General features: G+C 43.1%; 1 protein-coding gene across 1 annotated transcript in view; it reads right to left on the bottom strand.

The window, feature by feature from the left end:
* Nucleotides 1-14,171, bottom strand: part of LOC136863786 (cell adhesion molecule Dscam2) — a 1,545,364-nt gene that overhangs the window by 354,587 nt on the left and 1,176,606 nt on the right. Inside the window, exon 17 of the mRNA XM_068226091.1 lies at nucleotides 3,870-4,001. Coding sequence (XP_068082192.1) covers nucleotides 3,870-4,001 — 132 coding nt within the window. The remainder of the gene's footprint in view (nucleotides 1-3,869; nucleotides 4,002-14,171) is intronic.

Here is a 14,171-nt window from a genome sequence, read left to right as displayed (position 1 = left end):
CCTATTGTCCAGCAGTTGAAAGAAGGCAAGATTGTTAACCCATATGTGTTAAGAAATGGTGTCCTTTGCTGTCCCTCCCGCTCTGATCACAAGATGAAAGTTGTTGTTCCATCGGTATTAGTACCTATGATATTTAAATATTTCCATGAAACTCCTTTGGCTGGTCATCTGGGAGTGTTTAAGACCAGGGAGAAAATTCGCGAAACCTTTATTTGGAAGGGGCTGGATGCTGAAGTCCGTGAGATGGTCAAAGCGTGTAAGATTTGTAGGATGAGCAAGCCTGCCCTTAATACTCGGGTCGGCCTGTTGTCTTCTACCCAGGCTACGCGACCCATGCAACGTCTATTTATAGATTATGTGGGACCCCTCCCCAAGTCAAGGACGGATGGCAATAGATTTATATTTGTTTGTGTCGACGGCTTCACTCGTTTTTCTTGGTTTTTTCCGACGAGGTTAGCCACGGCAGAGTCCACCATAAGGTGTTTAAAAACCATATTTTCTTCTTTTGGTCCGAGCCAGTACTTGGTGTCCGATAATGCGAGGGCGTTCACGTCGAATTTGTTCAGAAAGTTTTGCTTTAGCCTGTCCATTACGCATGTGACAACGTCCCCGTACCACCCCCAACCCTCTTATGCAGAGAGAGTCAACCGCAATTTGCGGGCCGCTCTCATCGCCTTCCATCATGACGATGTTTTGAGATGGGACACTTCGTTGCCATGGCTGGCTTTCGCATTTAATTCTGCTGTACATGAAGCGCATCAGTTTTCTCCTGTGTCTCTTATGTTCTCCTTCGTTCCCAACTCTCCACTCAGTAATCTCTGGAACATTGATGAACTGTTACCAGAGAGGATTGACCCCTTTAACATCAGGGCAATTTGGAAAAAGGCTAAGGAAAACCTCAAGGTGTCCTATGAGAAGAAGAGAGAACGTTACAATGAGGGGCGCCGACCGACCGATCTCGCTGTAGGAGATAATGTTTTTGTTAAGAATTTCGTGCCTTCCGGGAAGCTCGCTCCTAGATTCCGAGGACCGTATGAAATTATTGATTTCTTAACGCCGGTCACCTTGTTGGTAAAGGATCCGGAGACGGAGAGAGTCTTCCGAGTTCATCTTTCGCAAGTAAAGCCTGCTTAGCGTTTCAGCTACGGGTACCTTGGTTTCGTGTGGTATGAAGCTTTAACTTGGTTATCCGGAGAGTTTTGACTCATTTCCATTCTTGTCGGAGATATGCTCTTCCCTTAATTAGTTTAAGTTTGTTCTTTCCTTTTGTAAGAAAAACAAATCTGGATGTATTATTTATTTATTATGAATGATTTAATGTGAGTCCTCCCGGAGTCCTATCGCACCCGTACTGCTCCCATGCCCCCCGGTCCGGTCCTCTACACTGCATTGGCCCCCTGTACCCTGTACCGGTGGATGGATATCTTTCGACATCTTTGCTGGCCTTCTGCTTTATTTTACAGTGGACTGGAGTATCCACCTACGCCCACTGCTCCATGAGAAGGGCCCCTCGTGGCTGCGATTCCTGGCGATCATTGACTCCAGCCGCCGTGTCTTACGGCTACCGAGTTCAGAAGGATTGGGATTTCCAGCGTCTGAGTTGCCTAAGGAGGCTCCGAGACGGTCCGCTACTGTGGCCGTTGTCCTGCATGCATGCCGCTCAAAGTTTGGTTGGGTTGTATCCCAGCTATGATGGTTGCCGGCCCTGATGGCCCACCTTTCCCCTGGCGATTGCTGGGGACATCTTCATTGAACTGAATGTTGCCATATCCCGGGATATACTTGTCAAAGACTCGCTACTTCATTGTGGTGTACAGTAAGAAACTAATTTTTTGATACAGCAAGAATGTAAAGTCAGAGATAGGCTTGGCAAAGACTCGCTACTTCATTATGGTGTATAGTAAGAAAGTAATTTCAGTGCTAATCTTGGCAAGAACTCGCTATTTCATTTAATGTACAGCAAGAATGTAAATTCAGAGATAATCTTGGACTCACTACGTCATTTTGGTGACCAGCAAGAGTATTAATTTTATATATTATCTGGGCAAAGACTTGTTTCTTCATTATTATGTGCAGCAAGATGTTACTTTTGTATATAGTTATTTATTGTAAAGCAAGAACACTATTGTATATCCAGCAAGTATTCAAGATAATGAACTTTATGCGGCTGATCTTTATGGAAGGAAAACACTTTGGTCAACCCTGGGTTGGTGTTTTGGGGGGGAGGTCTGAACCGTGTGTTTGGTCTCCTCCCGCCTTAAAGGACTTGGTACCTGTGCTGTGCTCCTAGCGAGCTCATTGAAAATTTACTACCATCATTGTGCGTATTTCTGAATGTCCTAGGCATTGATTGTGTAATAAATGTGTCTCTCCCTGTTCCTCACTTATGGCTCCATGGACAAGGAATTCTTTCCGTCCTGGGGCGTCCCTCCGTATTTGCATTTCTTTCGTATGTCGATCGTCTGCCATGCTCCCTCGCGTGTATCTTACTTACCCCCTCCCGGCTTCTCCGAGAGAGGGGCGTGATGACGTTGGTATCGGGACCTACCCCTCCCGGCGAGCCAGTGTGCCTCGCCGGGCGGTGGTCCGTCTCACTTACCTGCTGCTCTTGGTGGAGAGCACTACTCTTGGGTCGAACCGAGGACCGTGAGAGGGGCATGGGAGGTAAGATCTACTGGCTTGCTATGTGTTGGTAGGATGATGGGAGGAACTAGGAACTTGTACAGATATGTAACGCCATGTATCTGGTGGTAATTGATAAGGAACGGCTTGGTGCCGAGATATTTTGTGAAAGTAACGTAAAGTAACTTGAAGTGTTGTACGTTTCTTGTAACATGAAAGAAAGATTCCAGAATGTTCTGGACGTGTAGTTAGGAAGTATGCGTGTCATTGTGAGTTCACTGATAGAAGAGTTTTCCTTACCTTGTAACTGGCGAGCTGTATATACGTTGTAGCGCTGTAGTGATTAGTAAGACATTTATTTGGTACCAAGGTGCGCAGCTTACGTTATGTTAAACCTTTTATTAGAGGAGTGGAATTCCTCTTATATTTTACAAGGATGAGAAATGGAAACGGGTTAAAACCCTTCTTTAGTTATGTTATGTTGATTTTCGTGCGCTTCCGAATTGGTTTGTTTTACATTGTCTATGAATAAAGTTGTTGTCAAGCTGTTTGAATTGGGACTTGACATTATCCTCTGGGTTGGACCTTACATTTATATCCAGATCCCTGGCCCGCTCTCCTTTGGGTCATCCTGCCGGGGTACGGCACAATAATAATAATAATAATAATAATAATAATAATAATAATAATAATAATAATAAATGTTCTGGACCGTCGTCAAATTGTGCGGACCGCGCTGGAAACGTGTCCTGGCCTGGTAATGACTACGAATACAGTCCGGCCGCGGGTTCAGTACCGCCAAGGCACCCAAAACGACACCACGCCGGATCTCCTGAAGGATTTGATCCATATTAAAAATGCTTATAGGAAAAGATGGCAAAGATTTAGGGACCCAACTGACCGGGTGGAATACGTGGACCTAGCCCGGGAAGTACGAAATCGATTGCTGGAAAGAAAGATTGAAAAATGGGAGGAAACTTGCCGTAATCTATTAGAAAACGAGTCAGATCGCGAATTTTGGCGGATTCTCGCAGAAAACGAGTCAGATCACGAATTTCGACGGATTACATATCTAAGACAATAAGCATTCAATTCTAAATTTCAGTATAATACCGTAGCGAAGCACAGATATTTTTCTAGGACTGTATATAATTATAATTTTTGTAAGAATTATTCAATGACAGCCATCCACTGTAGATTGCTGTACGGGTGAATTTAAGAGGCATACTTACAGGAGATAAACTCACCTGACTCAGTCTTGTATTCCACCGTGTACTGCGTTATGGGGCTATTTCCGTCCTGACTCAGGATCCAGCCTAATTTCACAAATCGACTTCCCTTTTCTATTACATGAAGATTTCTTGGAAAATCAGGAGGTTCTGGAACATAATGCAACACATTATTGGTAGCATATTTTTTGAAATTTTCAAAATTTTCTGATGAATATCAAGTAATTAGTGTGTTTGTTCAGATTATATTTAGAAAAATATAATAGTAGTAATAATATTTTTTTAATTTATAGAATTTACTTAGTACGTTGCTATGTACATTCTCAGGGTTAATGCATTTCCAATTAGTACGAATTTCTACGCGCTTACTGGAATCACTGCACTCTCAGCCTCCATAGCTTCGAAGAGTTTACGTCAAGACTTAGCTGCATATGTTTGTATGATTGAATGAGGTATGTATTCTTAGATATTACATTCCATTTTAAATTCATTAACAAGTATCAATGAATTAACACATTATTATTTAATAACACTCGAAATCTCACTATCGAGTAATTTGCTAAGTTAAAAACCAAATATTTCTAACTATGGTCATTAATTAGATGATGAGTTAAACTATCACCTAAAATGATTGAAAAACAGATTTACCATGATTTTTCATTGTAGGTCCATATATTGTCACAAGTAAGGCAGCTCAAATCGGTTAAGTTTTAACAATGAAACCAGCACCGAACTCTAATTCAATAACCTTTTAAATTATATTTTAAAGACAAGACATTCCTCCACAACATGGCAACCTTCCTGCATCCTGGAAAAATCCAGTGGAATTTAACACTCTCGTCGGTTGCGACTCATCTCTGCTAGAATGCATTACTATTGCAATTGCAAGAACTAACACGACAATGACAAGTACACAACAGCTAGCAAAAATCTCGATATTTATATATAGTTCGACCAGTTATTATACGCTCACACACACACACACACACATTTCTGCTACTTGTTTTACGTTGCACCGAGACAAACAGGTCTTATGGCGACGATTTGCCTGAAGTGAAAATGTGAGACCACGGAATCATCTTCGGGGCTGCCGATAGTAGAGTTCAAACCCACTATCTCCAGAATGCAAACTCATAGCTATGTGACCCAAACCGCATAGCCATTTCTGTTGATGATGCTTGTTGTTTAAATTGGCCTAACATGTAGGTCATCGGTCCATGATGATGGTGATGATGATCATCATCATCTGTTTACCCTCCAGGTTCGGTTTTTCCCTCGGACTTAGCGAGGGATCCCACCTCTACCGCCTCAAGGGCAGTGTCCTGGAGCTTCAGACTCTTGGTCGGGGGATACAACTGGGGAATATGACCAGTACCTCGCCCAGGCGGCCTCACCTGCTATGCTGAACAGGGGCCTTGTGGAGGGATGGGAAGATTGGAAGGGATAGGCAAGGAAGAGGGAAGGAAGCGGCCGTGGCCTTAAGTTAGGTACCATCCCGGCATTCGCCTGGAGGAGAAGTGGGAAACCACGGAAAACCACTTCCAGGATGGCTGAAGGGGAATCGAACCCACCTCTACTCAGTTGACCTCCCGAGGCTGAGTGGACCCCGTTCCAGCCGTCGTACCACGTTTCAAATTTCGTGGCAGAGCCGGGAATCGAACCCGGGCCTCCGGGGGTGGCAGCTAATCACGCTAACCACTACACCACAGGGTCCCTGATGATACGAGATGAAAATAATTTAAATAGAGGATAAAAATTTAAAATATATCCGTTGAGTAGGATTTAAAAATTAATGATGGGCATGATGATTATGAACTTCAAATAATCAGTGGATCTATTCGCTATGCCTCATTTTACTATAACATTATTAAAAATAGAGTAAAATGTAATAATAAGGCACCGACTTACAAGTAACATCATACCTTTCGTCCATATTAAGTGTTAAAAACATATTAATACACAGATAAAGATAAATATAAACATAGCCAAGAGATTCAAGGCATATTTAACGATAAAATAAAAATTAAAAACAAAGAGAAACTTCACGTTTGAACACGGTAACCGGCCCACTATAGCTCATAAAACGGTTGACGAGATCTACTAACTGCTCGTCATCTTGTAGAATGAGGGAGATGGTAGTCGGAAGTTTTAGACTACGGTGCAGATCAGCCATATCCGTGCTCTCCAGTAGCTACTCCCTTCGGTAAGCGAGAATGCGTTGCTGTACCATGGCTGATTCGAAGAAGACATAATACCACTGCTTCTCTCGGAGAGACCCGAAGGGAAGTCTTCCATACATTCGCAGTTCTTTTCATCGCTCACAGCTTACTTGAAAGAAGTGTGGCCTGCTACTCTGACTCCCAATGAGATATTACCAAATGTCCCAGCTGAGAGCGAATTTCACTAGCTGGATACTTGTAAGGCAACTGGGACAATGTGACCGACTCCTTGCAGCCCTATCAGCTACACCCATGTGGCTTGGGAGCCACACGGACGTAATTCCGATACTAAAGACTCCACAATCTGGCTAGCAGGTCCTGGATCCGCTGCACCAGAGGGTGCCGCAGAAACCATATATCGATGGATTCTAAAGAGTTCAAGGAGTCTGTACATAACAGAAAGTGCTGACCTTCACTAGACAGCGCGTATAGCAAAACTTCAAGGATAGCATAGGAGGTCTGCTCTGTAAACGCTATAGGTTTCGGGTAGGGAAAAAATAAATATCTTATTATCAACGATGAATGCGCAGCCTACTTTCGTTCTGCCCTCGAACCATCCGGCTCTGGATACCGGCTAACAACGGACATGAAGAGCCTCCGATAAATGTAAGGGTTCGTATTCACTTTTGACCCGGTGTGCAGATCCAAGATGATTTCAGATCGTTCTTTTAACCACGGAGGTACCTTACTAGGTCGTCTAACAAGACACGGAATTGAAGGTACATCAAACAATCAGTAATTGCTATCCAAGCGTATACCAACCGGCTGCGTTGCTCGTGGATAAGCAACATACAGCCGGCGGTTTTCATTGTGTAATACGCAGGGTTAGCTTGGGTGAAGTGGTATCTGCCCTAAATTCGCATTATACGACACCAGCGTTTCATAGCGCATCGGATGTAAAAGCGGTACACCACATTCAGCGAGCAGGCTAGCAAAGGGGCTTGTACGGAAAGCTTCCGTTCCCATCCTCACTCTGCTGTGGTGGTTGCTTTTCACTTTTGACAAGATCCATATTCTACACTGCTGTAGTCTCATGTAGCAATGTATGTGCCCTATAAAAGCGTAGGAGCACCGCACGGTCATCCCCCCCACGTACAGCTGCTAAGAAACTTCAAAACATTCAGTTTCTTATTGCATTTGACTTTTAATTGATACACGTGCGGCTCCCACGACCATTTACCATCGACAAGGAGCCCAAGAAATCGGTACGTATCTACTACAAGAAGAGCGACAAAACCGAAATAAAGAACAGCCAACTCTCTCGGTGACACATAGTTTACTACTACTACTACTACTACTACTACTACTACTACTACTACTACTAATAATAATAATAATAATAATAATAATAATAATAATAATAACGTATATCTTCATTATGGACCATTATGGCTTTCAGCTTTCAGCTTTCAGTCTGCAAGCCTCTATCACTTTACTAAAGTTCGCCAAAATCCTCTTTTTGTAACAAGTACTGTGGCATCATTTAGTTCCACATACCTTACCCTTAGATAACTGGAAACTGAGTCTAACCATCGTCATATTGATCTCCCTCTACTTCTCGTACCATCTATGACCGAGTCCTATGTAACCTATCCTCCCCCATTCGCCTCCTATGAACCCACCACCGAAGCCGGTTTATCTCTTCATTCCGAGTACACTCCTATCATTGTTCCCAGCGACTGCAGCGTTTCCTCTAGAAACCATGTGCACTTACATACTACGATCCTAGAAATAGACGAACAATCGTTTTCATTGGTCAGCTTTGAAAGACGCCCTTTCCACGTCGTGGTCGTGAATTTATTCTCTGTTGACGATTAAGATGCCGGATACCATACCACCTGGATTACATTTACGAAATAAAGAACATACGCCTCAACCTAGGATCGACCCCTCGACCTCCTGCATGCTAACCCAAAACTCTATCCAACGCACTAACTGTACAGCACGACTAATATGTACTGACAGAGATAGTTAACCTACATGTGGTTACAGTGTTGCCAGTTTGCCACTCTTCAACGTCCTTTTTCTGCCGGATATACTCGCAGGACGAAGTTTTGTGTGAGACATTTTTTTATTGCTGGCATGTGAGGAGCCCCGCTGCGACGCCCGAGTGCGCGAATTTTGCTTCACCCTGTATATACCTCATCCTGTTCCTGGAAATAACTTGTCGAATAGAATACTTAGTTACTTCATAACCGACATTTAAATTCTGAAGGACACAGGTGAAAAAAAATTAAGACTTTCAGCTTAGGCGAATCTCACCAAATGAATTTTAAAACGCTTTCATTTATTAGATAGGAAACTGAAAATTATGAAGGGAAAATATTTCTAAGTCTCTTAAAGCAGTAATGTCCCTATAAATATTCGATTTCGTCGACTGGAACAAATAACGTAAGAAGTATGAAATATTTGAATGGCATTACAATACACTAATATCACTTTATGTTACCGTACGGTGTCCCTTGTTCTAGGACAGCTATCCTGCATGGATGTTCTCTTTTAAAATGGAAAAATATTCATATCGTCCATGATTACAATCAAAATATTCTTACTGGGGCCACGGTGAAAATGAATTATCAATGTTTCATTGGGAGGTTCACCGTAGTATCTTCCAGGTCAGTTACATAGGTAAGTCCTACAGCTTGTGCAAGAAGCGAAGAATGTAAGATCGCTAATCTATCGTTTTCAAAGAAATTTCATATAAGTTTGATTTCTCAGTGACACTGTTAATACGTTTTCAACGACATAGCCGCGAAGTATTGAGTTTTTCGAAATAGAAAGCCGTATCTCCATAGTCTGGGTTCCATATGAAACTATAGGTCTCGATATTTATGATAAAATTTTACTTTGCTTGGTATTCCACGCATGAGTATCCTCTAGAAGGCATTTATTAGGATATTTCCATGCTCAGTGGAATTTAGTGGACGGTATAGGGAAGTAATAAGCGGATAGTCTCCTGGACGGCAAACTATTTCTTGATGCCTAGAAAACCTCTGGAGACTCCAAGCCGTCTCTTTTGAATTAGTTCGAAAATTATCCCGCCTCATTCTACTAAATTTAATTCAATTGCCGACTGTGGGGTTTAGGGCCACATTCTGGAACAAAATTTTCGTGTAACATAGGTTAAAGTAAGCTGGACAGTAGGAATCTGTTCGTTGTTTCGGGTTATTTTCACCACTGGAGGGTCATTAGAGAAAATGACTGGCTTCTCAATGACGGTAGAATCTTTAGATTGAAATGAGAAAAGACCAACCTGTATATCATAGAGGAGCTCACTTATACATTTCATAAATTAAGGGAAGGTTCTGAGTGTATTTACTTCGCACTGACATATCCTTAGCAACTATTGCACAGTTCCATGGCTAAAAGCATGGTGGCCTTTGGCCACAGAGGTCCCAGGTTCGAGTCCCAACACGGTTAGGAATTTTAACCAGCATTGATTAATTCCCCTGGCACGGGGGCTGGGTATATTTGTCGTCTTCATCATCATTTCATCCTCGTCACGAAGCGCAGGCCACCTAGGGGAGTCAAATCAGAAGACCTGCTTCTGGTGAGCCGAACATGTCCACGGACACTGCTGGCGCTAAAAGCCATACGCCATTTCATTTAAGCAACTGAAGTAGTGAAGAATAAAAAAATATGCCTATCAAAAGGAGATACGGTTCCTTTAACAGAAACCAAAACCCACATTAAGATATATTTCAGTATAGTTTTAGCCAGAGTACGACCACCTCGATATTTGGCCTTTCAAACCGGCAATCATCACCATCATCGTCTTTATTATTAGACCATTCATAATTAATTATTTTCAGCAAAAGGAAACAATTCGGCGCAGATTCATTCCGATTTTCCCGTTAAAAACAAGAAAAAATAGTAGGTGTAAATATCATCATCATCATCATCATCATCATCATCTGTTTACCCTCCAGGGTCGGCTTTTCCCTCGGACTTACCGAGGGATCCCACCTCTACCGCCTCAAGGGCAGTGTCCTGGAGCTTCAGACTCTTGGTCGGGGATACAACTGGGGAGAATGACCAGTACCTCGGCCAGGCGGCCTCACCTGCTATGCTGAACAGGGGCCTTGTGGAGGGATGGGAAGATTGGAAGGGATAGGCAAGGAAGAGGGAAGGAAGCGGCCGTGGCCTTATGTTAGGTACCATCCCGGCATTCGCCTGGAGGAGAAGTGGGAAACCACGGAAAACCACTTCGAGGATGGCTGAGGTGGGAATAGAACCCACCTCTACTCAGTTGACCTCCCGAGGCTGAGCGGACCCCGTTCCAGCCCTCATACCACTTTTCAAATTTTCATGGCAGAGCCGGGAATCGAACCCGGGCCTCCGGGGGTGGCAGCTAATTACGCTAACCACTACACCACAGAGGCGGACAGGTGTAAATATAATTTTGCAATAATACAATATACAACTCTGGTTCAACACTAATATTACAGATATATTAAATATAAAGGAAAATCTGAGTTTGTAAATCTTTAAGTTTTTTGTATCAATTAAATGAAACAGAAATGTTTTGTGGAAATAGAGTACGTGTATCAATTTTATATATGTATACACTTTTAAGGTAATTTGTTGAAAACTTTACGAAATAAGAACAGGTGGTATTTTTTACCATTTAATTGCGTAAAATCGTTCATTTTTTAAAAAGAATTTGCTTCACGTTGCACCGACACAGATAGGTCGTATGGCGACGATGGGATAGGAAAGGCCTACAAGTGGGAAGGAAATGACCGTGACCTTAATTAAGGTACAGCTCCAGCATTTGCCCTTATGAAAAATGGGAAACCACGGAAAACCATCTTCAAGGCTGCCGACAGTGGGGTTCGAACCCACTATCTCCTGAATCCAAGCTGACAGCTACGTGACACAATCCGCGCGGACACTTGCTCGCTCGTTCAAATTTCCCACTAAAACGTAATGTTTAATATCTGAACTTGAATTTTACTATTTTTAATACGTTATTTGTTTAATGTATATACAACATGATTAATAAGCCAATAAACATGTTATTTTAGTGGTTTTAAATTCTTCTTCAGTATGTGCCACCACTCCAAAAATGTTGAAACCCAACCCCATAGGCTTTATTGACCCTCTCAGCTCCTCGATCCCTCCATTCTGTCTAAATGTAGTTCTACTCAATTAAACACAATGATTTAATTTAAGTCCGCCTCTGTGGTGTAGTGGTTAGCGTGATTAGCAGCCACCCCCGGAGGCCCGGGTTCGATTCCCGGCTCTACCACGAAATTTGAAACGTGGTACGATGGCTGGAACGGGGTCCACTCAGCCTCGGGAGGTCAACTGAGTAGAGGTGGGTTCGATTCCCACCTCAGCCATCCTGGAGGTGGTTTTCCGTGGTTTCCCACTTCTCCTCCAGGTGAATGCCAGGATGGTACCTAACTTAAGGCCACGGCCGCTTCCTTCCCTCTTCCTTGCCTATCCCTTCCAATCTTCCCATCCCTCCACAAGGCCCTTGTTCAGCATAGCAGGTGAGGCCGCCTGGGCGAGGTACTGGTCATACTCCCCAGTTGTATCCCCCGACCAAGAGTCTGAAGCTCCAGGACACTGCCCTTGAGGCGGTAGAGGTGGGATCCCTCGGTAAGTCCGAGGGAAAAACCGAACCTGGAGGGTAAACAGATGATGATGATGATAATTTAATTTAATCAATGAACCTAATGTTGAGTGAAGGCTATGAATCTTCTTCTTCCGCTATCCAACACCCGTGGGATCACGGGTGCGAACTGCGTCGCACATGTGGACTCGGTCCTGTTTTAGGACAGGATGCCCTTCCTGATGCCAACCCTAGCTGGAGGGATGTATTCGCTATTGCGTGTTACTTTGGTGGTTTGTAGTGTGGTGTTTTCTGAATATAAAGAGGCGTGTTGAGACAAACACAAAAAGCCATTTCCCGAGCCAGAATAATTAATCAGACGGTATTAAAAACCCCAACCCGGTCGAGAATCGAACCCGAAATCCTTTGAGTTAAAGGCTTCAAGGCTGACCATTCAGTCAAAGAGTCGGACCGAGTGAAGGCTAAGAATATGCTCCACTAATACAATCTCTACACTGACTGACATAATTTAGGTTTCCTGCTGTTTGTGAACATTTCGACTGAATATATTACGTCAAGCATGATGCAGAAAACTGAAACTTGTTTATTCTGCTAAGAGGAAGGATCAAACTTTTATACTTTGAAATATACTTGCTGAATTCTTCGAAAATAATCCTTAGCATTGGTGATATACCACATGCTGTTTTCGAAACATTTTCTGCATCTATACCATTGATATAGTACTAAACAAATGACACATAATCTAATGTTTTATAGGCGATTAACCCAGTCGTTATGTGCCTAAGATCTAAGCTTGCGAGGCACGTCAAGTTTTATGAAGTTATAAGAAGAACGTAAACAAGCACATAGTGCATCAAGAGATGCTGAACTATTCTACCAACGACTAGATTTTATGGCAGTGCCCGCAGCAATACTTGTGATAGGCCTCAGGATAAACGTGAATTTCAAGTTTCACCATCCCTTTTCCTAGTATTATATCGAGATAGATGAGCCAGCCAGGCTCAGTTTCAAACTTGGCTGTGTATTTCTGGTCGTATATCCTTTCCTGACATCTCATGGAAATCTCACCTGAATTCACCAGGATTAGAACCCGGGACAATGGGATTGGGAGACGAGATGCTAGACCATTGCGCTAGCGTGTTCGTAGAGTCCGGATTATTAAGTGCTGATAGGTTAGAATGCAAACTTACACTGTGTTATGTTATGAGATTTGCATAGAAATGAGGGGTACAGCCTATATAACTCCCTGAATTTATGCTACTCTTCCCACACTACGGTACAACGGGTTGCATGACACTTCCTACAAACTAAATTACTTTGCATTCTAACCTATTACCACCTACAAATCCGAGGTATAGAACTTATAAGACACGAGGTTGTTTGAAAGGGCAGAACTACTTCTCAGTTTTACTCATCTCTCTGGACCCCATAGGCTTTATTGCCCCTCTCAGCTCCTCGTTGCACCGAGCTTGGTAGCTGCAGTTGCTTAACCGCGGCTAGTATCCAGTATTCGGGAGATAGTAGGTTTGAACCCCACTGTTGGCAGCCCAGAAGATGGTTTTCGGTGGTTTCCCATTCTCACACCAGGAAAATGCTGGGGCTGTACCTTAATTAAGGCCACAGCCACTTCCTTCCCACTTCTAGCCCTTTCTCGTCATCGCCGTCTTAAGACCTGTTTGTGTCGGTGTGACGTAAATCAACTTGTAAATGAAAACAAAAACAAAGGCTCCTCGTTGCCGTCGTTCTCTTTTCTATGCACAGACCGAACTAACAGAATGTGTCAGATAGTGGATCAGTTCCATAGTAAGTGATATTTTGACTCTTAGAACCACTTACTTAACAGTTCAGCTGCAGTCCATAGTTCACGAACTAGGATATGGCTACAGGAAATCTTAATAATGAACTACTATATGTACAAGAATTTCTTTAATGCCCAAACCACTATATTAAAAACCATATCCACTTAATTTTATGCTGGAAAAATTACTACTTGTCCGCCTCTGTATTGTATTCGGTAGTGTGATTAGCTGCCACCCCTGGAGGCCCGGGTATGATTCCCGGTTCTGCCACAAAATTTGAAAAGTGGTACGAGGACTGGAATGGGATCTACTCAGCCTCCGGAGGTCAAATGAGTAGGGGGGAGGTGAGCGGGTTCTATTCCCACCTCAGCCATCCTCAAAATTGCTTTCTGTCGTTTCCAACTTCTTCTCCAGCAAAATACCGAGAAGATTCCTAACTTAAAGTCACGGCGTTTTCTTCCCTCTTACTTGCCTATTACTTCCAACCTCCCCATATCCCGCAAGGCCTTTGTTCAGCATAGCAAGTGAGGCCATCTGGACGAGGTACTGGTCCTCCTTCCCAGTTGTATCCCCGACCAAATGCCTCACTTGCAGGAGACACTGACCTTCAAACGGTAGATGTCCAGAGGAAAAACCAACTCTGCAGGGTAAACGGATAATATAAATAATAAATACAATTACTACCGGTACTTACAAAAACCTTTAAGTGGAGTTGGAAATG

Source organism: Anabrus simplex, chromosome 2 (assembly GCF_040414725.1).
Source record: "Anabrus simplex isolate iqAnaSimp1 chromosome 2, ASM4041472v1, whole genome shotgun sequence".
Taxonomy (NCBI): Eukaryota; Metazoa; Arthropoda; class Insecta; order Orthoptera; family Tettigoniidae; genus Anabrus; species Anabrus simplex.
This window is presented reverse-complemented; position numbering and strand designations above follow the sequence as displayed.